The sequence below is a fragment of the Myiozetetes cayanensis genome, unplaced genomic scaffold (assembly GCF_022539395.1).
Source record: "Myiozetetes cayanensis isolate MyiCay16 unplaced genomic scaffold, myiCay2020 scf16, whole genome shotgun sequence".
Lineage (NCBI taxonomy): Eukaryota > Metazoa > Chordata > Aves > Passeriformes > Tyrannidae > Myiozetetes > Myiozetetes cayanensis.
In genome coordinates this window covers 17,764,539-17,788,693 of record NW_026087270.1, presented here as the reverse complement: position 1 = coordinate 17,788,693, position 24,155 = coordinate 17,764,539, and the positions used below count along the sequence as shown (strand labels likewise).

The 24,155-nt window shown below is 51.8% G+C and overlaps 1 protein-coding gene across 2 annotated transcripts in view; it reads left to right on the top strand.

Moving 5' to 3' along the window:
- Window positions 1–22,897, top strand: part of GNAO1 (G protein subunit alpha o1) — a 130,109-nt gene extending 107,212 nt beyond the window's left edge. Inside the window, exons 7-8 of one of the 2 annotated variants that reach the window (XM_050311066.1) lie at window positions 19,084–19,237; window positions 20,944–22,897. In XM_050311066.1, the coding sequence (XP_050167023.1) occupies window positions 19,084–19,237; window positions 20,944–21,131 (342 nt within the window). In that variant the 3' untranslated portion in view covers window positions 21,132–22,897. Of the gene's footprint in view, window positions 1–6,078; window positions 6,233–10,199; window positions 16,497–19,083; window positions 19,238–20,943 lie in introns of those variants that run through there. The other variant, XM_050311067.1, reaches the window with a different exon arrangement.
- The last annotated feature ends 1,258 nt before the right edge of the window (window positions 22,898–24,155 follow it).

Genomic DNA, 24,155 nt, shown 5'->3' with positions numbered 1-24,155 from the left:
CTGCTCATTTACACATTCGGCGCAAACGGGGAAAGGATTCGGCACCACCGCGGGCAGGACGCCCCTGCCTAACCCAGATAAACAGCCCTGGGCGAGGCCAGGGTGAATGGCAAGAAACACTGGTGGTGGAGATTGCCTGCCCTGTTACATCCCCTTCACAAATGGCAGGGGGGAAACGTGGCACCCACAGACCCCGACCCCTCCCAGCCGAACCCCCCAGGGCTCCTCCTGCTCGTGGTGGCTCTCCCAGAGCCCAGCAGTGAAGCAGCATCTCCTCACTGTCCCAGAGCCCAGCAGTGAAGCAGCATCTCCTCACTGTCCCAGAGCCCAGCAGTGAAGCAGCATCTCCTCACTGTCCCAGAGCCCAGCAGTGAAGCAGCATCTCCTCACTCAGCTGACTCGCCGCCTGCATCCGTCACATCTGCCGTCTCTAATGACGTCAGTCAGTTTTTATTGCTTCTCACTTGGAAAACACAAAGAGCAGGCAGCTGAGACGTTGAGCTGGAAGCTGCTCCTCCAGCCTCATTTTCTAGAGGTGCTCCCTGCAGTCCAGGCCCTTCCAGCTGTACCGAGCTGGAAGCCTGGGGGCTGTACAGATGTCTCCGTGAGTACGGAAAGACTTGCAAAGAGCTTTCATTGCTGGCAGGGAGCCAGGAGAGGGAAAGAACCCTACTGCATCTCAGCACCCAAAAAAAACCCCTTCCAAAGTCGGGTGCACAGGGAGAATGGCTTTTCCTCCAGTGCTCACCACCCAGTTGTCAATGATCACAGGATTTCACAGGAGCTTTTTGCACTTCTCTAAGTCAAACCACACTTCAGGTGGAGAAAACTGCAGTTCAGATGCAGTCAGCCAAGCACAGAGAAGGGAGGGGCTGGTCTGGCTGAACCTCAGCTGGGACAAGTGCAGGGTCAGCTCGATTCACAGAATAAAGCTCACAGACAACAGGTTTCCTGTGAATCCTTTCTGAAGAGCTGGTTAAGCAAGGCTGGGTGAAACACCCCCTGCCCTGTCCCTGCCCTGACAATTCAAACACAGCGCTGTGCTTGTAAAGGGTTTTTGTGGTTTACTGTGCTCTTTGTTTTAAAAGACTGAGCACCCACCCTCCTGCAGCAGCTAAAACAGGGCTGCTGTGTGTGAGGCCATCCCTGCTCCCTGAGAGCAGGCAGTCTTGTGTAAGGGATGTATTTTCTCTCCAATTCGCTGCCACAAAGAGCTGCACAGCATGAGTCAAGAAAAGCAAGTACTTCCCTATGTCCACATCAGAAAGACATAAAGAAAACTTTCTGCATCTGTGATTTTTAGGCCCATATACACATAAAGATCACATTTTGCCTTTACCAAGTCTGTGACAAGGAGCTGCTAGGATCTCTGCCATATTTGTACACACTGGGAATGTCCTGGTTTTAACTGACAGAACATCTTCAAGGATTATGTCTTTGCATAACAAGGCTATTTTGTCTCATTTCTGTATTATCTTCATGTTTCATAAATTGAGGTTACAGGAGGAAAAGGCTCAGCCCCGTAATCTGGGAGGAGAGAGGGACAGCAGTCATATCACTTAGTAAAATTGGAGAAAACAATTAAGGTAGATTTCTGTTGTTCCTTTTAAGTGGAATTCCTAATGGAATTTTGAAAAAGCAATGGCATGGAACCTGTCATGGGAACTGAGACTATGCCCTGGTTTTTCCCTTGCAAATTCAAAGGAGTCGTGGCAAGAGAGGGAGATGTTCATGCTGTACATTGCTGCCTTTGAAACTAAGATATTTAGGTCAACCATATCTAGCCAGGACATGCAAGTATTGCTGGTGTCCCCATTGCTGGGGCTGGGGTGGGCTGGGGGGCTGTGCTGGGGACCCTTGGTGTGCATTAGTGTTGGCCTGTTGGTTCCATTGCACTGCATGACCTGGTTAGCGTGCTCTCCCTGCTGTCATTGGGCAAGGAAAATGGAATTGCAGCGCTCAGAAATTGCCTTAGGAGTGACAAAGCAAGAGAAAGCGGCTTGGACATCTTAGGAAATGTAAGCAGGAGGGGGAATATGGAGTCTGTGTGCTCTGGATAACCATCAGTGTCCTTACAGCTCGTGTGACAGCCAGTGCTTAATGACCAAGGAAAACAGAGACCATGCAATCAACTGTGTGCTGCAGAAATCACCAGCTCTCCTCCCATGCTCCAGTGAAAAAAAAGATGGGTTTTATGAGTGTGTTTCTGCCTGGGCAGAGTCTTGACCGCAGCATCCTTTCTCCCTCGTGCTCAGGGGAAAGCTGCCTGCCCTTCACATCAGAGCCTGCTTGTGCAGTGACACCTGAACTCAGCTCTGAGCAATTCTCTCTCTTGTCCTGTGCAGGAAAAGTTAACTGGACTTTGAGTATGTGTGAGCAAGTGGTTACTCCTCTGCAGCGTGGCTGGGGGGGCTGCTTTGCTTGTTGGGGTGTGTATTTGCAGGCACAAGGATTTAAAATAGCAGTTTTGAAGGATAAGTGACATTTAGATGTCAGTGTTTGAGGAGCCCTTCCCTTGATGACAGACCCAACCATGAAGTGAGAAAAAGCAGCACGATGGATCCAAAAGCAGGTGAAGTGATTTATATCACTTCATCTAAAAATATGAGGGGTGTAACCTTCAGTGGCTCCCAGCAGAGCAGGCACGACTGCCCCATCACAGCAGCTCAGGTGCTCCTGAGAGGGGCCCAAGGCAAGCTCTAAGGGACTACAAGGCCTTCCACTGTGGATTTACTGGGAGGAGGGGAATTATTTGAGGGCTTTAACTTCTCACTCAGCCTTTAGCAGCAGCCTGTCCTTTTACATTTGGTACCCAGACACTGCCCCTCCATCCTCACCTCTCAGCTGGGTTTGCCACAGCTGTTCGAGGGCTGCTACAAACATCTGCTGAACTAGTAACAGTTGGAAGGGAAGGGAGAGGGAGACAGTGAGGCATTCCCAGTGTTAGCCAGCACCTGGACAGGCTTGCACCCATGCCTGGGCTCCCACAAGCCTTCCCAGGATGCGACATTGCCCACGTGGCATCCCGGGATGACAACAGAAGCATCCGTGCCTGCTCATCGGGATATTGCTCTGCACCTCTGCCACACACAGAAAGCAATTCCTGGCTTGTGAATAATGTCATCTCCTCTTTGGTGGTGGGGAAGGAAAAGGTGGATTTGAGACCAAAACATTGCCCATGTAAATAAGCATGAGTGGGCAGAACAGCTGGTTATGTTTACTCAGCTAACTGGCAGAGCTGAGGGAAAAATCAACATGTGGAGATCAGAAAGCCAGGTCAGACAGCCTTGGGAAGCTTTCAAACTGGAATCTAAAAGGAACAGAGGACATTAGTGTAACTGTGGTGTTCTGCAGGGCTGTTGGTTTGTGCTGTGTGTGTGTATGATTCTGGGGACAGCTGAACACTAAGAGCCTCTATTTCTTGGGAAAACACTCTCATTTCCTAACATGTATTAACACAAATTAATCAAACTTTATAAGAGGAGTAGAAGCATTTCTGTAGGATCCTTACATAGTCTTGCTCTTAAAGAATAGTTGGCTTCACCTAAACACAAAGCCCAGCTGAGCAGTCCTCAGTTTCTTGGAAAAACCAATGTTGCCCATGGTGCTCCCTGTGCCACAAGGAGCAGTTTCAGCCCACTGTTCCCACCAGGGCTGTGCAGGGTGGCAGGGGCTGTGCAGGGTGGTACAGGGGCCATGTAGGGTGTCACAGGGGCTGTGTAGGGTGGTACAGGGGCTGTGTAGGGTGTCACAGGGCTGTGCAGGGTGGTACAGGGGCTGTGCAGGGTGGCAGGGGCTGTGCAGGGTGTCACAGGGCTGTGTAGGGTGTCAGAGGGGCTGTACAGGGTGTCACAGGGCTGTGTAGAGTGTCAGAGGGGCTGTGCAGGGTGGCAGGGAGCAGCAGGGTTCGTACAGTGACCGCAGGCTGACTGGTGCTGTGAAGGAGCTGTAGGTTTAACCCACGAGCAGCATTCACGTGTTTCTCCATGCTTGTATTTTGAATCAGCAAGGATGATAAAAACGTCATTCAGAATGTTCTGTGAGGGACCCTGCTTTAAAAGAATGGTTAATTATATTTGCTTTCTGTTCCCCCAACCACCCTCCACTTCACTGTCTCCTCCGAAAGGCTCTGGGTAGCCAAGGACCTCCTGTACCAAACCTTTGTACCCCAGGTTTCTGCACGGTTACAATTCTGGCACCACAAGTAGCAAAGAGGAGCTCTGCTCCAGGGCTCCCACACCAGCCAGTACCAAGTGGGTTAGCAAATCCAGATGAGCAACACGATGCGAGTGAGCCCTGAAGGGGAAATGCACTGTTACACTCTGGCGCCGTCCCCCCGTGGGTACAACGCACACGGGGAAACGCTCGGTCACTCAGCACAGGGGACAGCAGATCTCGCGTGTCCTGTCTCACTCTGGGTTGGGTCGGATGTTTCCTTCATCCACGGAGCCACTGTTACCCGTATCAAACGTTCAGCAGCAGCTGAAGGATATGAAATGCAAAGGGAAGTGTTACTCGGTAAAGTGCTGGGCTCGGCTGCGCTGCCAGCGTGGGTGTGCAATGAGTGGGAGCGGGGCAAAGGCCCCCAGCTGACTCCTGTACGACTCCAAATTCCCAAATCCAGAGATGGGTGGGCAGGACATGCTGCACCCACTCCACAAAGCCCGTGCAGCCCTGTCCTCCGCGGTGTCTCGGTGGTGGTGGCCGTAAGCAGCTTCTTACGTGCACTGGCGGGGTTTGGGGAGCGCTGTCCCAAGGAGACCCCGCTGGGAAAAGCCGAGGAGCCGGTCTGGTCTGTGCTTTGCCTCTGATAACCCCCTGACTCTTGGGTGTGCTTCGTCCTCGCCGCGCCTGCTCTCTCCGCTCCCCGGCTCCCGGCTGAGAGACGGCCCCGCGACCGGCGGGCCTCGCGCCAAACATCGCCAGCCTCGGCACCGCCACAGCTTTGCCTCGGCCGACTGACCTTATCTAGCCAAACAAAGGCCAAAAAATGAGCATTTCAGAGAGACCAACCAAATTTGGCAGGTATGAAGCTTCTCTTGAACTGAGAAAAAAAAAAAAAAAAAGCAAAAAGCGAGTTGAGAGTTGAAAGCAGCAGGGAACATGACACTTGGGTGACTTTGCCGTGAGCTCTTCCCACCACCATAAAACCATGTGGCGGACTTGGCAACTCTCTAACTGGTCTGGTTTTTTTCATTCCTCTTACCCCTCTGCTTTTCTGTGTCCTTTTTTGCATGACCTGTAACCAAAACGCTGACCTCTCGCTGTGTGTGCATCTGAACTTACGGCTCTTCTGCTGGCGAGTAGCTAAATCTTCTAGAGGCATGAGCTAACAACACTGGTAGCTGCCTGACTTCTAGTCTGGTTGTTCTTAGATGCTCTCTGTTTTTCCTTTTTATACTGTTCCCTCTTCCTTCTTCACTTGTTCTGCTCTCTGCAAGACACTTTCTGTTGAGCCATCTTCCAAGAGAACTCCAAAAAAAAAAACCCTCAAAAATTAAAAGCCCAACAACAGACGACACTAAACAAAGTAACAAAACCAGGCAAAGGTCACGGCAAGGTCATTTCCAAAATTATGTTACCTTGATGTCTGCTTCCAACTCTAGATTAATTCAAGGATCTACCAGTCCTTGGTTAATGTATCCAGCCAGTTGTGTGCGGCACACATTCGAGAAAGTGGAAAAAAAAAAATTAAAAAATGATTGAAAACGTTGTAGAAAATCTGCATGAGCTACACCGACACAAAAATCTGATCAAAGGGCAAAAGTAACTCTCCATCCATGCATGGTGCATGATGATTTCTATGAGCTGGGATCCTGTAAATTAATGTTATGCAAAATCAAAACAGCTCTGTATCGTTAAATGCCCTTCAGTTACTAACTGTGTCAAACGTTCTAGGGATTGCATCTGTGTACGTATATGTTCAGCTGTATATGTATACATAAATTGATTATGTATATTGTAGCTTTTCTTTTTTGTTGTTTTCCTCCTTAATTTAGTTGTTTTAGATTTCCCTACATGTTGAACATCCCTGGGTCCCTGCCTCTGGCCTGATGCGATCTCTCCTTTCTGTTGCAGAACCGCATGCACGAATCTCTGAAGCTTTTTGACAGCATCTGCAACAACAAATGGTTCACAGATACATCTATCATCCTCTTTTTAAACAAGAAGGACATATTTGAGGAGAAAATTAAGAAATCTCCACTGGCTATCTGCTTTCCTGAGTATACAGGTAATGAGACAGGTGGCTGCAGAGGAGGGCACATCCAAGGGAGCACAGGGCACTTCCCAGCAGGGCTGATGCTGTCATGCTTTGCAGGCAACGAGGCTAAAGGTGCAGAGCCAGAGCTCCCATGGGCTTCACTGCAGGTTTCATTTCAGGAAGTGCCATAGGATCATCCTCACCATCTTTACTGGTCCACTTAGAGCAGGAGGATGACTTAAACCAAGTTCTTTGCTGGCAAAGGGCCACCACCACTGGGCAGTGTTTGATCTCTGCCTCACGGGTGGTTTGGTGCCGAGCCAGCACGTGCAGCTGTGGGGCTGCAGTGCACTCCCAAACCCCAGTGGCCTGGTTCTCTGTGTCACACAGGAGCATGAACCTTCCTGCAGATCTCTCAGAAAGGTGCAGTGAGCTTAACCATTCAAACGGGTCTCTGGGAGACCAACACACAGGGTTTGTCAGGCTGTCCTCAGCTGGAGTCCAGCTTTGCTCTTTCAAAACCCACCACGTTCCCTTGTAGGTCCTGGCTGGCCACAACAAGAATCCCTCAGCAGTTCCTGGCCACCACTCCCCCACTGCCAGGCACCCCGGGGCTGCAGAGTCATCATCACCCTGGCAACATTTATGGCCAGGCCCGATGGGTCTCTGAGCAGCCTGATCTGGCTGAAGATGTCCCTGCTCACTGCAGGGCAGTTGGACCAGGTGACCTTTAAAGGTCCCTTCTAACCCAACCCATTGTACATTCCATGATCAGCCCCACAGTGTGCAGGCAGCAGCTCTCACAGCTCGGCTGCTTCAGCTCAGGGTACACATTTTCATCAGGTTAGTTGAGGAGGTCCCCACTCTTACTCTCAGGTTCACTGAAATCAAGCACAGACGTAGCAGCACTTCCAGTTAAATGCAGGTAGAAAGCAAGGTGTTTGATTTTCTACTCTGCTGGCCACCCACACCCCTTCACCCACAGTGCAGGCAGAGGCCACAGTGAGCTTGGCAGGGAGAAGGAGGCCTCAGTGATTGAGGAGTGAGAGCAGGGGCTGTGCAGCAGGCAGGGAGCCCCCACCTCAGCCTGGCAGCTGATCCGCTAGTGCCGGGCATGCAGCACCCCTGCAAAGGCTGCAGCTGCACCCCACTGCTCCCTCTGCATCTCCCCAGCTTCCACAGTCCCTCATTACCATCCCGAGACAGCACAAAAATAAACTTTTACCATCATGAATTATTTAAGCTCACCAGAGACACCCAGATGAATCGAGCCGACAGACAGGGGAGCAGATCTCTTTGTCAGGAAACGTGGTTGTGAACCAGGAGCACCAAGGGTGTCACATTTCTGGGCAGGCCAACAAATTATTAACCAGAGCTTCTTATCTCTGAACACTTGATTTTTCACTGTGAACAGACAAAGGCTATCCCTCATTGCTGCTTTGAGACCACGGAGCAGAACAACTCCAGCTGAATTCAGAAGAACATCTGCAGGCTTCCTCTCTGGGGAAGGGTTGGGTGTTTGTCACTACCAGCACATTTCAGCCATCTACTCATCTGCTCGGTCCAGACAGAACCAACATATTCCCGACACGTTTGTCTGGAAAGATCTAATCATGGAAATTTCAGTCTTTACAGTTGAAAGCTCATAATAATGCCTACCCGAAATTTTCCCGGTTGCAAATTAGATTGCTGCTTTTGGATGGCTTGTAGAGCAGCTCATCACTGTCTTCTTTATAGCAGCACTTCTATGTCCTGGATGGTTTCCATCATGCCCTCTTCCTTTTCCCTTTTCTCAGTGAAGCAAATCTGCACTTCTCACTCCTTCCTGGTCATATTTTGTGCACCTGGTTTTGTGGCTCTTCACTGAAGTCTCCCAGAAACCCCACTCCAAAATAATATTCTTACAGACCCCTGATGGCAGGGGGACTAGAAGTAGAAGGAGCTATTCCTTCCCAAGCAATCCCAGCCCAAGAGAGGAGTTCAGTGGGGGAGGCAGACCCTCAGACACACGTGAAAACAAGTACAGCTTCTTTCTGGAGCACTTCAGCCCCAAGTGAACCAAACCAGTCTTCCCCAAGTTTCAGAGGACCCCAGAGATGCTCTGAACTCCTTCAGGGTGCTGTTCTGGAAGCTGGGAGTTCTCATAATGCCAGGGACCCTCCACAGACCTCCTGTCTCTCTTGTGCCATCAGAGAGGGCTGAAAGTGTGATGGCTGAAAGTCCTTTTACTGATCCAACAGTCATCTGAGTCAGAGGTGAGGAATATCCCCCCCTCCAGGCACTCAGCAGTGCCAGTACAAGTTAGCTCATGCTAAATCCAGCCTGGACTCCAGACCCAAGCACACACTTCAGCCCCTGCTTTGCTGACCACAGCTCAGAGGATGAAGCCCTCGTGGTCGTGTGGGAAAGCAGCATTATTAGAATGTTGCCCTGGAGTTAAAAAGAATTATTTGATGAAAGCCTATAAATTGAACAAGCGGACTTTCAACATCACAAGTAGGTTCCACAAAATGCTTTTAATGAAATGAAGTTTGTGATGTCCATTAGTTCTGCTGACAGGGAATTACTGGAAGACTGCATCCACAAATTTGCCGGCTGCTTGCTGGAGCACTGACTGTTTCCATCCCCTTAATTCACCCATGCTTTTAACTAATCCACAATACTTAGCAAAGCAGCAGCAGAATCCCTGGTGTGCTTTAAACCAAGCTGGCATTAGTGATTCCTTGCTCTCCTGGACAGAATACAGCATCTAAATCCTCGTGCCTTTGAACAGCCAAGTTCCCGTTCATAAAATACCCTCCTCTTTGTGCCCAGCCTGTGGAACTGTTCACAGATTCTTTACACATCTGCTCATGCAAGAACCTGCTCCCAGAAAACAGTTTGCTTCTCTTACTTCAAGCATATCCTCAAGTCCCGTGGTCTTCCTGTGCTTGTGTCTTCAAGTGGCAATATGTGTGTGTGCAAGTGTGATTTCCCAGGTCACCACAGCACGCCTCAAGCCCCAGTGAGCTGCTCTCTAGCAGATAACAGCATTTCCCATCAGCAAAGCATCGTGGAGGGAGAGGGACCCAAAAGCAGGAGCAGTGTTACTGCTGAGGAGCCTTTTGGGGGTCAGGCAGTGCCCGGCAGTGCCGCGGGGCTGCACTCCAGGCCAGCCAGAGAAAACACCTTCATCAGCCCTGAGCAGCTCCAAGGGGAGCTCTGTGTGTGAGCAGGACCAGGGCTGGCCAGGGCAGAAAGGATCTGCTCATTTGCATGGCTCCTCCTAGGCATTTTTAACGGAAAACTCGATGTTTAATAAGGTGTGGCACAGACATCTCTAACTACATCTCTCAAACCAAGAAACCCCTCGTGGTGTGATTTTAGCCATGGTTCTAGAGGAGAGTACTGTGATCCTAATTCCTCAAAAAGAGGGACATTTTGTATTAGGCTTTTTGTTGCTTTTTTTTTGAGAAAACCCCACTTTGTTCTGCAACAGAGGCTGGATCTTTTCATGTCCTTTTCTCTTAGTCATTCAGGGAAAGGAGAGCACAGCTACCAATACTGCCCTCAACTCATGGAACATGTTAGCTCTTCTTTTCCATCCAAAACTGAAACTTTAATCAAAAAAAAAATCTAAAAAAGGAAAAAAGCTGAGCCTTTTCCCCAGGTCAAGCACTTACAGCATTCCTGGCAGATTTCTTCTCTTTTTTGTCACCACGATGTGGAATTTGTTCTGGTTTTCCCAACATAGCCTGTTTAACACTCAGCTCTTCAGTCTATAAACAGCAACTCAGAATAAAAATACAGCTGAGTTGACAGTCAGAGAGCATCTCCTGGCTGGCAGCAATCCTGGCTGGGGACAGTGCCCATCCCTGAGGTGGAGATGGGGCTGTGCTCAGTGGCCCTGCACAGCCTCCCGTGCCCCTGTGAGAGGGTGTCTGCAGGCACCCTGCAGGTTCAGGCTGACAGGACAGCTCTAACCCATCCTTCTCCTCCCCTCCCGGCTCTCCTGCAGGCCCCAACGCGTTCACGGAGGCCGTGGCCTACATCCAGACCCAGTATGAGAGCAAGAACAAGTCCCCCAACAAGGAGATCTACACCCACATCACCTGCGCCACCGACACCAACAACATCCAGTTCGTCTTCGACGCCGTCACGGATGTCATCATCGCCAACAACCTGCGGGGCTGTGGACTCTACTAACGCCTCTGCTCCCCGCCTGCCCGGCCCTGCCGGGAGCACCCTCCGGTCCCGCGGACAGGTCCTCTCTTTCCTTGTTTTTTCCTCCTCAGAACACGACGAGGAAGAAATCCGTAAATCCCCCCCCTCCCATCCCAGAAAACTCTGCAGCAAGTTCTGCTTCCCCCAGCCCTGTTTCACTTCCTTTGGTTCATTTTTGGTTCGTTCCCTCGCTGCCTCGTCCCCTCCTCCGTTCCAGGTCACAGCGCTGCGCAGGGAGCTAACGCGCTTCCCACAAAGTGCCCTTCAACTGCCAAAAGACAAAAATACTTCACTTTTAAAAAGAGGGGGAAAAAAAATCAAAGCCTTAAAATACTGGTCAGGAACAGTGTAGTTTGGAACCAAAACTTTTTTTTTTCTTTTTTTTTTTTTTGCCTTGAAATTAAGGGATATTGTTTATTCTCCTGGTTGTCTTTTTTGTTAAAGCGCTATTCCTTTGGGAAGTGCTGGATACAACCTGATCGTTTTGAGGGTACCTTATGGCTCCAGTTCTGACCCCAAAGCCAGAGGGGTCAGTGTTGAATGCAGCTGCCATAGCTTGGATTTGTATAGCCTCCTTTTTTCCAGACAGCTATCTGAACAACTAAAACAGCCATATGGAGTTCTGCTGGTGTCTGAGTAACAGGGACACAGTAACAAAACCTACTAAGCCTTGTCTAAAAGCATTCATTACTGGTAGCAGTTTTACCTCAAGTTCTTCAGGATTAATATTAAAACATATCTAGAGGTTGCAGTAACCCATTTCTGAGGCACTTTGCTGGAGGCCACAGAGCCACTGGGCTGGGACCCCTGGGGGCTGGCAGTGAGGATCCCACCCTGGGGGCATCCGAGGAAGCTGGCCTGGGTGCCTGGTGGCCTTTCCCAAAGCACCTCCCAGCCTAAGTGATTGATTTCAGCACAAGCAGCGCTCCTGCAAACAGCATCTCCTTCCAAACTTCAGCCCTGACATGCTGGAGTGCACCAAAAATCTTTAGTCTTGGTTTCTTGCAGGCAGAGTTTGACCTTCGAGTACCCGAGATGTGAGGAGGTGCTTTGGGAAACCTCCCCGTGGCTCTTCATCAGCCCTCAGGCATCTGAACACCCTTGAGAAGCCCAGCCTTGTGCTCTGGGCCTCCTGGGCTCCAGGCAGGCATCTCTTCCCCAGTGTCTGAAGAGAGAAGGATGTTCCATACTGGCCAGGTAGTGGCAATGAGGGCACAGGGAGCTGATTTGAGCCAAGTGATGCAGTAGAAAGGAAAAGTGCAAGGAAAGGAGGAAGGAAGGGCAGGGGGAGAGGTGTGGAAAGGACAAGGGTAGTGCCCAGCACAGCAAAAGCAGGGGCTGAGAGGGGAGGAGAAATGCAGGTGGGCTGAGTTACACGTGGCCACCCCCTTGCCATCACCAAGAGTCCTGGGTGTCCTTAGGTCGAAGGTGGAGGGGAAGGTGAGAGGTGGGTGTCACCTCTGGGGTCCCACCCAGGGCCCACCTCACCTGGGGGCAGGTAGGCAGTGCTGATCCCTGCCTCTTCTCTGCCTCCCTTAAAATTCCATCATCTTGGACAACATGAGTTCTTTCCAGGCCGGCCACAAGTTCAGCTGTCCTCTCTTGGCAGCCTGATCTAGGGGTGGCTTTCAGGTCTCAGGAGCTCTGAGTTCTCTCCAGGGCCACTCCTGAGAGGGACAGTCCCTCTTCTCTTGCTGTGCCCGTTCAGGAGAGACGGTGTGAGCAGCCCAGAGCAGCACAGCCCAAAGAGCAGGGCCAGGTGAGCACCAGTGTGCAGGAGGCAGGGACAGGAGCAGGTGTGGTGGCACAGGAGGGAGAGGAGCAGTGGGAGAGGTTTAGGGAACGGTTTGGGAGAGAAGGTGCAGAAGGGAGAGGAGACAGACAGAGAGAGGCAGCAGGGGGGCGGGAGCAGAGTCCCCACCAGTCTGTGCTCTGCCAGGACAGTGCTCCTGGACACCCATGACAAACCCCAGCCAGGAGCGTGAGCAGGAGCACCCCAGAGCAAGCAGGGGAGGAAAGCAGGGTGGTGTCACCCATCCAACCAGCTCACAGCCCAGCATGGCTGGGAACTGTCAGTAACCCCCTAAACACCATTACACGATGCAACTGCATCTACTATTGTGCCCCAGGACCCACTGCTGCTCTGCTGGGCACTAACAGCAATAACCCCAGGGCTCTGCCTCCCCTGCTCTGGCACAAGTGCCACCTTTCTCTTCACCATCCCAGAATGCCTCTGGTGACACCAGCCAGCCAAGCCAGGAGCCTTCTCTGCTCCTCAGGCCCACCCACACTCTTTGTTTCCCCAGCTCCCAGCCCCATTTGCTGCCAGCACGCTCTGCTGTAAAGCTGTGAACCAAAGGAAAGGTCTGCACGTGTCTCTTTGGTTTAGCTTAGGATTGCAGGAGTTGGTGGAAAGGTTTTTCAAAGAAAGGATTCCCAGTGGGAAGCACCTGCCCAGTTCCTGGTTCCTTGGAAGGGACCAGACGATGGCAGGGGGGTGGTGCTTGTGTTGCAGGAGGGGCAGGGAATTAGCTGGAGGGATGTGGAGGGACTGGGATGGTGCTGGAGCTTGTCCCATGTGGGGGCTGTGCCCCACCAGTAGCCCCCAGCATTCACATGTGCATTAAGTGTCAAAGCAAGGGCTGAAAAGCCTCCTGTTAGTTATGTTTGGTACATAAAGTGTGTGTAACCACTGGACCCAGTGCAGGGCCAGCCCTCTGAGTGCTGATGGCTGGCACTGGCAGGGAGACAGGTCTGTCAGAAGAGTTTGATCAGCAGTGCTAGTTATGGAGATTTTCTGTTCCCACCCCTTGCTGTGGATGACATTTTATCCAAGTAAATAAATGACAGAAGTTGTTCCCAGGGAAGGCAGCACCACGCCAAGGCTTTGTGAGCTCCCAGCTTAAAGCACACAGGAATATTTTGGTAAAGACAATGGAAATTAGCTCAGCTCCAGACTCTGCCAAATGCAGCCAAGTGGCCGGTTCTGGCTCACCGTGCTCTGGCTGCTCTCCAGGCTGGATTCAGGTGACCCATGCTGGGAGAGGACCTGGCTGGGAGGTCCAAACCCCCCCTGCAGCTTCAGCGGGCTCCCAGCACGTTGGTGACAACCAACAGCTGGTGCTCCATGAGGAGAAATGAGAGAAAAAGCAGAGGAAATGTTGCCACACAGAGCCTCTTCTTTCATTTTCTTTGTCATGTGGTGTGTCCAAAGCCTCATCTCAGCTGCTGCTGCTGACGTTCTGCCCCTCACACGAGCGTCAGGAGGATTCACTGACAAATGCTGGAAACAGCATTTGGAAGATGAAATGCTTCCAGTGTTAAACACTACTGTTTCTCCCACTTGATGGCTGTGTATAGATTTTTGTCTGCAGAACGCCTGCCAAATCATTACTCACTGCTGGCTCCTGCATCCTCCGGAGCCTCTCGTGGCAGATGTGCCTTCCGCAGGCGATCTCTCGCCCCGTGCTTTTCCTGAACACCAGCACTTCTTGCAGCACTTGCCTAGAAAGACCTTGAAATGCATTGCCTGCCTTCAAAAGCCTCTTCTTAACAGCCCCCTGTGCTGTGCAACTGCCATGCTCCAAATCCAGACCCTTGGAGACCCCGAGCTGTGTTTGATTTGCAGCCTCCACGTAGCAGGGATGCTGCAACCGGTACAGCTGCATCAGAAACTGTACCAGGGCATGGGGGATAGATTTTAAAAGCACACAGTTGAAACAGCTAGGTAGACACCCTCCTGCCCTTCAAAACTAACGTGGGAGTTTGCAAAAAGAAGCTCTTCTGGGGATGCAGGAGGTTTTTCATGGCTCAGGTCACTTGTCCAGCAGCAGCATCGGAGGGGTGTCAGCACTGAAAGCAGCATTAGCAACTTATGGTGAGCTTCAGACAGTAGCCAAAGGAAAGAAGGAAGCCCCTCTCCAGCTTGGTTCATAGCCAATGAGGGTGTGGAGCCGTGAGAGCACAAAAATGCAAATAGCCCCTTTACTTAAACAACAATGTCAATGAAATAGAGAAACCCGTAGGAGGAAGCCTTGCAGGGCCGAGCTGCAGAGCGCTGTGCTCCTCGGAGGACGCAGCAGCTGGGCTGGTTAGAACTAGCAATAACCTGGCACTGGGAAAGCACACGCTGAACACAGCCCGGGGTGCCCAGGGCAGTGTTAATGCAGCACCAGAGCCCTCACCCCTGGCTGTGACCCGGCCCCGAGCGCTCCGAGGGCCATCGGGCTCCACCTGCCATCGCCCAGCATCCCTGCAGCCCCGGCCCTCCCAACAAACACCTCCCACTCCATCCCTCTCGGGAGCTTCCTATCGGAATTAGCTGCTTGCCTTCCGCCAGCTTTCCTGGCTGGCCAGCCAGCCTGTCCTCCACGGGACAAAGCACCCTCAGGAGGAGCCTCCTTCATAGATGGGATTTTGTTTTACAGGACACTAAAAGTATTAATGAGGGCAGTCCATTAAGGTGTGTCTGGAGGGTTTAATCCATCATGGCATGAGCCCTGTGCTGGCCTGCAAGGGAACAGACCTTGTTCTCAGGCCAGGAGAGCAAAACCTCCAGGAGGTCAGGGTGGGACACAGCAGATGTCCTTGTGCCAGAAGGTCCCCACGTGCCCAGCTGCTGCTGTGCAAAGCATCAGGCAGCCCCTCACTGCTGGGCTCAGCAAGGCAGACATCACCCAGGAGGGATTGTGCAGGCAAGGCTGGGAGAGGGACCAACCTGCACTGTTAGGCTGTGGCCAGAATGTCTCCTGGAGCCAGGGAGAGTTGCTGGGTTCCTGGGAGCAAGGCTGACTGTCTGTCAAGTCAGTTAGAGAAGCTTAGTGCTAATGTGCTCGAGTGTTTGTCGTGGGCCAGGTTTGTCTTAAGCCTTGCCACCAAAAACTCCACAACTGTTTCCATTTGGGAGACCAAAACACTCATTTAGTGATCTGACACTGGGAGCATCGAGGTCAGCAGAGATGGTGCTACTGAGCATCACCCTAAAGCCCCCAGAGCCGTCACCCACCTGCATCCCCCAGGCACACACAAGAAAGCAGAGACATGGCACAAAATCACAGACCGTGGTCTTGCCTCCTCCTCCCCAGGGCAGGCAAATCCACTCCTGAGGCTCCCCAGGCCTCGAGGGTTCTGTGTCATTTCTGAGCTCCAGCACTGACACAAGGTAATTGATGCTGACAGATAGAGGTACATGACCTGTATAAAGAACTATGCTGAGAACGTGGCTATGGAAAGGGACCTTTCACAGGACCACTCGTGCCCCAGCCAGAGCCTGTGAGATCTTTGCTTGTGTGCAGAGACCAGGAAGTGAACACAAGTGCAACCCTTAAACACCAACGCCTTACTGAGAGGAGGAGCAGGAGCAAAGCTGGCACCCTGCAGGCAGAGGGAGCTGGACTGAAGAAACCTCTCCATCTCCCAGAGAGGGCAGCTCTGTTCTGCAAGGACACCAGGTGCAGTAGACACAGGGAGGAGAGACCTGGAGAAGAGGCAGAGGGCTGGGAGTTGACCGGACACCCCAGGCCCTCTCCTAGCCACTGCCATGGAAATTAATGTTGAGAGCAAATCCTGACTGCCCTGTAGTGCAGGCAAGCAGCTCCAGAGCTAAACCCCCTGCTCCAGGTGGGGAGAGGAGATTCACAGCAGGTAAAACACCCTTTTCAGCAGTGCCTGAGTCTCACCAGCTTTTCCAGTGCTGGAGCAACCCAGTGGCACCGGGCAAGCAACTAGGGTTGTTAAACACCAGCCACTGCCCCGTGAAAGTGCCCAGTCCCTCATTTGCAATCCTCAGCCCCATTCCCCCACCTCCCTTTTCCCCCTTCAGCTCAACAAGGGAACAGTGACCATCACTCTGCCTCTGGGCTCCCCTCCGTGCCCGAAGGATCTCTGGAGGCCACCACGCTTTTCCTTTTGCTGATCTCCCACTGAATCATTTTCCTGCATGTTTGATGGCCCAAACTGTATTAACTGTAATTTTGTATGAAGAGTGACTGTCCATTGGTTTAATAGAGCATTAGTTACTGTAATAATTTATTGGCTGTCGGTAATGTATTTATTAGTTACAAAATGTTAATAAAGTGCCAGCTCTTTTCTAGTGTGAGAGTGGTTTTATTGTGTCTCCCTTGAGCGTGTCCAGCTTCTCAAACTCATTTTTTAACCCTTTGGCTGCTCCACAAATGCACAACACACACCTGCAGTGTCAGTTGTCTGCCACAGCCTCCTCTGCCTGGAAACAAGGAACTTGCAGGGATTTAACCAAAAGGTATCTCATTTTATGTAAGTATTTGGTGGGAATTTCTTTTCCCTCTGCTCAGCCCAGGCACCAGGGGGGCAGATCATCCCTCCTTCCCCATTGCATCCTCCAACACCTCGACTGCAAAACCTTCACAAGCTTTGCTTTGCTTTTCCACTGTTTCTTTGTGCAAGCACAGAGGCAGAAGAGCTATTTCTGGTTTGACTGAGATGTGTTTTGCTCCTTGCAGTAGCACCAAATGTGGAGCATCTCTCCCTCCCTCCCTCCCTCCCTTTAAAATAACCCTTGGGCCAGTTTGTTCTTTTATGTTAAAACCAAAGATCTTCCATTATTTGGGGCATGAAACACAAGTAAAGAACTTGAAGAAACCAAGAGAAAATTTTCCATAAACCTCAGCAAAGTGAACCTTTATTTCTGTTGACTTGACCACATTCCAGTGATGTATCTGGACCCATCCTCAGACAAAAACCCCCCCACAGCCCATCCTGCAGATGAGACAGAAGAACAGACCAGCCCTGAGAAAAGGAAACAGCTGAGAGGGAAAGGGTTTTGCTTTGCATATCGTTACTGGGCATTTTTTAGAACATCCTCCAGGACTCCATCCCGCTCAGATCATCTGCGTGGCTGTCCAGGGCTCTGAAGTCACCAGGGTTATTTCCTCTGACTGGGGATTTTCCTTGCCTTGGGCACCGGCTTTATTTCAGCTGCTCTTCCACCATCGTCATCGCTCCTTTATTTAGATATGTAGGGGACAACACCAGGGACAAACAAGGAGAAGCCTCCCCAGATACTCTCCATGAAAATCTTGAGTGATTTTGCAACAACCCCAAGCCAAGAGGAACCACATCCTTCTGCAGCAGTTTCTGGTTTCCCTGTGAACAAGGCTTTTTTTTTTACATTTCAAGATAAGGATCAGTTTGAAGTCCCAAAGCTTTGGAAAGCGCCTGCTTGGCATCCCTTGCCACTCTTTGTCAAGGAACCGACAGTGCAATCGCGGAGCCTTTCAAGATGAAATCAGACAGCTGCTAAATTTTGCACGCAAAAGCTGCCGCTGAAGTGGAGCTAATAAAATGAGTCACTAATAAAACATTCATGGAAAACTCCAAAATGTGTAATTGGGTCATCATTTCGTTGGGAAACGCGCGCGTTCTCGCGAAGCTTCGGCGAGCCCAGGTCCCCCTTGCTGCGCCTCCCAAAAATGGGGCTGGGGGTTCCCCACTGGCTGCCAAGCCCCTGAGCCACCCCAGAGCGGGGCTTCACACGAGGTTACAAGAGGCTTTCGTAAGCAGCTCAGCCAGAACGGGGGGGCTCAGCCCTAGGAGGGGCTTTCTGGTGATAATGGTGGAGGAAATTTTGGGGAGCTCCTGGAGAGCCAGATCCGTCCTGTCCAGTTGCACCTTCACACTAACAGTGAGTGCATGTGCCTGCATGAGAATCCCCTGTCCTGTGGCAGCTGGTTCTGCCCAGGACAGCCTCTCCTCCTCCTCCTGTTCTGCTGTCTGCTCTCCACCCCTTCCTGGTAAGAACTTCTGTAGCACAGGGAAAAATGGCTTGGTATGGCTTTTGTCCACATGTGAAAGGACAATTTAAAATTAATTAATTAAAAACCCCTACTTTTAGAAATTTGCCTCTAGTTATGCTCCTACCAAAAATTTTCCAAGCTCAAAGACTCCCTGGATCTGCCCACAAGCCCAGCACACTCAGGAGAGCTCGGAGGGCTGGCAGAGGCACCTCCACTGGTTACTTCCATGTAGCAGCACTGGGTTTTCCTGGGGGTAACCTGGCCACCACTGTGGTGTTTTCTAAGATGGGCTGAAAACTTTTCCAGGGGCAGAAAGGTCTCAGTGGGACAGGACCTACCCCAACCTCTGGGCAATCCCTTGGCATTGGTCTTGCCACGATGGCACTGCTCAGCACCAAATACCCCTCCAGGCCAGGCCATAGGACCACCCTGGGATGGCCAAAGCCCCCTCCATCCCAGTCCCAATGCCCAATGTATCCTGGCCACTGGCTGCTGCTCTGCCCATGCTTCATTTGAGCTCTGCAAAGGATGCTTCAGGGTTGCCCACTCTGAGGAGACACAGGGCCCCTTCCCCACTCCTCTGGTGAGGCAGGAGAGGAGCAGATGATTTTTTTCCCTGCTCTTCCTTGAGGCTTCAGGTGTCTGCCCTGGCACAGTGGCCTCACAGGGACATGGGGGAGGATCAGCTGCAGCCTCCACATGTGCCTTGGCCTTCAGCCCAAGAGCAGGGCAATATCCCACCTCCTCCACCTTTGTAACCAGCTCACATTTACCGCTGTCTTATTTTAGAGATTTTTTGCTTTCTAACCATTTCAACTCAGAAAAAACAAAAAATGTTCTCCTCTCCTCTAACTCTGTCTTTGCCTTTCTCTCTCCCCTCTCCTCCCTCCTTGCTCCCTGTTGCAGAACCGCATGCACGAATCTCTCATGCTCTTCGACTCCATCTGTAACAACAAATTCTTCATCGATACCTCCATCATTCTCTTCCTCAACAAGAAAGACCTATTTGCTGAGAAGATCAAGAAGTCTCCTCTGACCATCTGCTTCCCTGAATACACAGGTAGGTGCTGGGGCCCACAGGGCACAGCCCAGTGACACCCCCACCCTGCGCCCGCTGGATGGGGGGCCCAGGGGGGACAGAAGGGCACCTTTGGGGGGGTAGAAGCACTGCCCACCTTCAGGAGCAGGGATGCAGCTGCAGCACCCACTGGTGGGTAGGGCTGTGTCCCGCCTGGGTCAGCTCTTGTGGCAGAGATGGGACAGAGAGAGAGAGGAGCTGTGGGAAGGAGAAGCCTTGGTGGGAGCCGAGTGCCCACTGCTCCAGCCATCCTGCTTGCTGGTGGATCCTGAGAAGCTCCTGCAAGAGGAACCAAGACATGTGGTCCTCCTCCAAGCTGCATCCTCCCGGAGTGCCTTCTCACAGGAAACAGCTGGGCAAGGAATGAGCCCCTTTACAGCAGAAACCTGTGGAACCACAAGAGAATCATCCATTTCCTAGTGAAACCAGCATGGTTTGAGGAAGAGAACAAATAACCAAGAAGATGGGTAAGAACAGAGGCTTTGAGATTTCTAAGAGGAAAAAAAAGTCAGTTCAGATCAGACTCCAGCTACCCTTACTGAGATACCTCTGAACTGTTCCTCCCAGAGCACACCCACCCTGGATGCCAAACCCTGAGGACAAGGGGGCCCCCAGCAAGATGCCATCCCTTCCCCTGTGGCATAAGTGCACTGGCATTCCCACCAGAGGCATTTAGGCTTCTGCATCATAAAGGCAGCAGTACTTCCTTCACAGCCACCTGGCTGAATAAACCAAACTATGCCACTGCAGCTGCACGGCACATCCTGGCACATGGAGGGGGACAGCCCGGCGTCACCGACCCACCCCCCTGTCCTTCGGCCACTCACCGCATCAGGAACAGGGGAACCAGCGAGCTGGAAAAGGAAAATAAATCTCCAGATAATAGCAGCTCTCGCAAAGGCGATTTCAGGGGCGTAACTCAGCTTTGTGGCTTCCCCCGAGGGGCCAGGCGCAGCCTCTCCCGCTGCCCTAAGCGGCTTAATGCAAAAATGCACATTTTTCGGCTCAAACATCTGGCGCCTCTCCAGCCTACCTTACAAAAGCAAACCTTGCAGTTACTAAGCCAACAGCAGCGCGTCCCCGAACGGCTCCTGCCCCGCCACCATCCACTCCGGAGCGCAGGGTGAGACCCTCAGCCTGCCCAGCATCCGAGACGGGGCGCGGGGGGCTCAGCTCCCCCGAGGAAGATGTGGTAGCCACCGACCCTCCTGGCCATCCCTCCCCCTGCCTACCTGGCTGGGGGGCCACCAGGCCCCCCAGCCTTTCTCCCCCCCCCAATGGGGTGCGCCATGGGGACTCACCAGCAGCGATGCCGCGGAGCTCCCTCGGGATTTCCTCCGGCTCTGCCCGGCGGGCGCAGTTGGAGGGGGCTCCTCCTGCGGGGCTCAAAAAGGGGGAGGCAAAGTGGCAACACCTGGGGAGGGAGGAGACCCCAACAGGGCCCGCGTGGGCCGCAATTAGGGGAAAATGGGGCAGAATGGGGTGGGAAAGGGCAGGGGAGGGAAGTGGAAGGGGTTAAACGGATCCTGCTGAGGGCTGGGTGGGGGACACACGGGGTGCAAATAACTGAGTTTGGCCGTTTCTGCTGGAATTAACGCACTTTGCGAGCCCCGAGGGGCCGGGTGTGCGGGGGGAGGGCGGTGCCCTCGGCCCTGACCCCCCCGCTCTGCCCCCACCTGTGCCCGCAGGTCCCAACACCTACGAGGACGCGGCCGCCTACATCCAAGCACAGTTCGAGAGCAAAAACCGCTCCCCCAACAAGGAGATTTACTGCCACATGACGTGCGCCACAGACACGAACAACATCCAGGTGGTATTTGACGCCGTCACCGACATCATCATTGCCAACAACCTGCGGGGCTGCGGCTTGTACTGACCCCCCCCGGCGCACAGCGACTGCTTGGGTGGCGATCCCGGCGCCAGGAGAGAAAAGAAACGTAAAAATAAAAAAATAACAAAAAAAAAAAAAACCCAACCAACGCAACCACACACAGACACACACACACGCACGGGAAAAAAAAAAAAAAAAAAAAAAAAAAAAAAAAAAACAGAGTGAAGGAGAGAAAAAAAAATTGTCATCATAATCATGCAAGTTGGTAAATAAAAAGGCATAAGGAAAAATTATATATATACGTATATATATATATAAAAATATCCACACCCACCTTTTTAGTTCGTTTTTTTTAAATCCCTTCCCACCCCACCCCGTCAGGCTCCGGCCCCCAAAATCCCAGCCCGGGGCCACCCCGGGGGCTGGGGGGGCTCTGTCCAGACCCAGCACCCCAACAGCTCCCGGGGCTCCCCCCCGCTGGTGGCAGGCAGGGAGAGGGGACAAAGGGGTCACCCTGGACAGGGGCTTCTCCCAGCACTTATTTGACCACGGGATCTTATTTTTTAATTATTACTCTTATAATTGATCGTTGTGGGTTGGCTTTTTAGTGATGATGATGTTGATGATGATGTTGTTGATGATGATGAATTATTTTTATTCCCCGTGTGGGCAAGGCTGGGCTGCCCCTGCCTGGCCCTGATCCTGCTGCCCAGGTGAGCTGCTGCCTCCAGAAACAAAGAGATTTTTTTGTTTGTATTTTAAGAAGGAGGGGGGGAAACTGAAAACTGCCCCTGGCTCCGCGTCACAGCTAGAAAGGAAACAGCAGCAAGATCTTCTCCCATTTCCCACCCTGGCTGTTCGGGGGGAAGCTGCGGTGGGAGCATCCTCTCCTCCTGCTCCCGTGCCAGGGGTCGGGGGTTTTTAGGTCAGTTTTTGACTCCTCGCCCCGTTTCAGGCCAAAGTCGCCGCCAGCCGGAGCCGGCGGGTTTCCCATTTCCCATTTCCCATTTCCCTCCATCCCTCTCACCCTCCAGGTCCGGATCCAAAAGCACAGCTCGGCCCCCCCAGCCAGGCTCCCCTCACCCTCCTGCAGGGCCGACCAGGGGCATCAGGGAGGGCTATACAGATATATATATATATTATTTTATTTTTTGTTTAGAGTATTTTTTTGGTTTTGTTTGGTTTTTATTCATTTTTAACTCTTTCCAGTGAATGCTTTTTTGTGCTGCTTTTCTCTCCCCCCCATCCCACCCTGGTCCTCTCTCCCTTTTAGTGAATGGTGTTTTTTCTCTCTCATGTGGGGATGTTTGTGCTGCAAAATAAGAAAAAAAGGAAAAAAAAAAGAAAAAAAAAACTTTAAAAAAACCAAGCTTAAAAAAAAAAAAAAGCAAGAATGAAAATAATTTAAAAATTTTAAAAAACACACACAAAACCACAAAAAATAATTAAAAAAGAATAAAAAAAAAACAACAAAAATCGAATGTAGTGTTTACATTGAAGCCACCGTTTTCATGACCAATCCCTCGTCATTTCTACTTTGATTAGTAACCAGACGTCTTCACAGTTTCACTTTTACGAGTTACCTTTGCTGAAGAAGAGCAGTCACACCTGTTCAAAAGAAAATGAATAAATAAAGAGGAAACTTAAAAAAAAAATATTATATATATATATATATAAAAAGCGCCAGGTCTTTCTAAGCCTTTCTATTACCAATCAGTGAGGTTTCTGTGATATATTACACACTGCCAATCTCTTTCTCTGACTAATGGAAAAATTCATGTGTAGCTCAATAAAGAGAATGTTTGTCTGTACCCTGCGCTCTCCCTTCCTGTGCCTCTGCCTCCTTCTTTCCACTGCCTGCCTATCTCCTTCCAAAGGGAGGAAGAAAAGGTGCTAAAAATCACATTTTGGGGGGGATAGCCCAGGGAGAAGGGGATGAGCTATGGATTGGGTGTAAATCCTGGGATAGTGGTGCATGGAAGCCACTATATCCACTTTATCCACTGTATCTGTGCTTCAGAACATCACCAGGAGCAAGAATTCCTCCCCAAAAACCATCTCCAAGCAAGCAAATATTTTTATTTCTTTGAGGAAAGCAAAGAAAATCACGAGGGCAAGTCCTTTGTCGGTGGCAACATCAGAAATCCCCCGATATTTGAGTTTTCTCCCCTAAGAAACTGAAGAAGGTTCTCAGCTCCCGACCCACGCGGCCTCTCCGAGGGTCCTGCTGTTTCCAGCCACCAGGAGCACTGGGAGAGTCCATCAGGCTTCTCCTCAGATGACCTCCCTTTCCAGGGAGGCAGAGCTGGCCAGGAGGCCACCACTGGTCCCTGTGCTCTCCTGCCAAGCCAGCCTTTCATGGCTGAGGTGGATCATTTGCAGCGGTGCCACAGGCAAAGATGCCATCCAGTGGCTGGCCAGGGCCTGCTCCTCAGGGAGCAGAGGGAAGAGCCACCAGGAAAAGGTCAGGAGCCCAACAGGAGCAGCCCAGGAAGAACAGCCTGAATTTCTGAAACACCCCCACCCGCCCTGGTGCAGCTCCACAAACCTTCCTCTTCCCACAAACCTTCCTCTTCCCACACACACCAGGCAGCCCCTCCACTCCTCGGGCAGGAGAGGTTTATCCAGGACAGGCTCCTGACATCCTCCCCTTCCCCATGGATCTGCTGCTGGCAGGGCTGGATTCCACAGCAGGGTCCTGCAGCGGGCAGAGGGGGCTGGGGGAGGACAGGCCAAGGTGGGGGATCCACAGGTCCAGCGAGCCCAGGGCCGGGTCAGAGCCTGTCCCCTGCAGGCAGCCCCTCTGCAGCTGGGGGGTTTGCACCATCGCGTACAAAAGGCATCACAGGTACAACATCCCCAGAAATGCAGCAAGGGGAGCTCATGGAGACACAGAGCCCACCAGAAGGGTTTCTGTGCTCTGTTCTCCCCTCCCTTCTGCAGTGCCAGGGGAATGTCAACTCTGCTGCTTGGACCAGGACCCAAACCCTGCACTGCTCACAGACAGCAGCTCTCCTCCCTTCCATACGCTGCCAGACAGCTCAAAGCCCCACTCGATCTTCAGTCCCT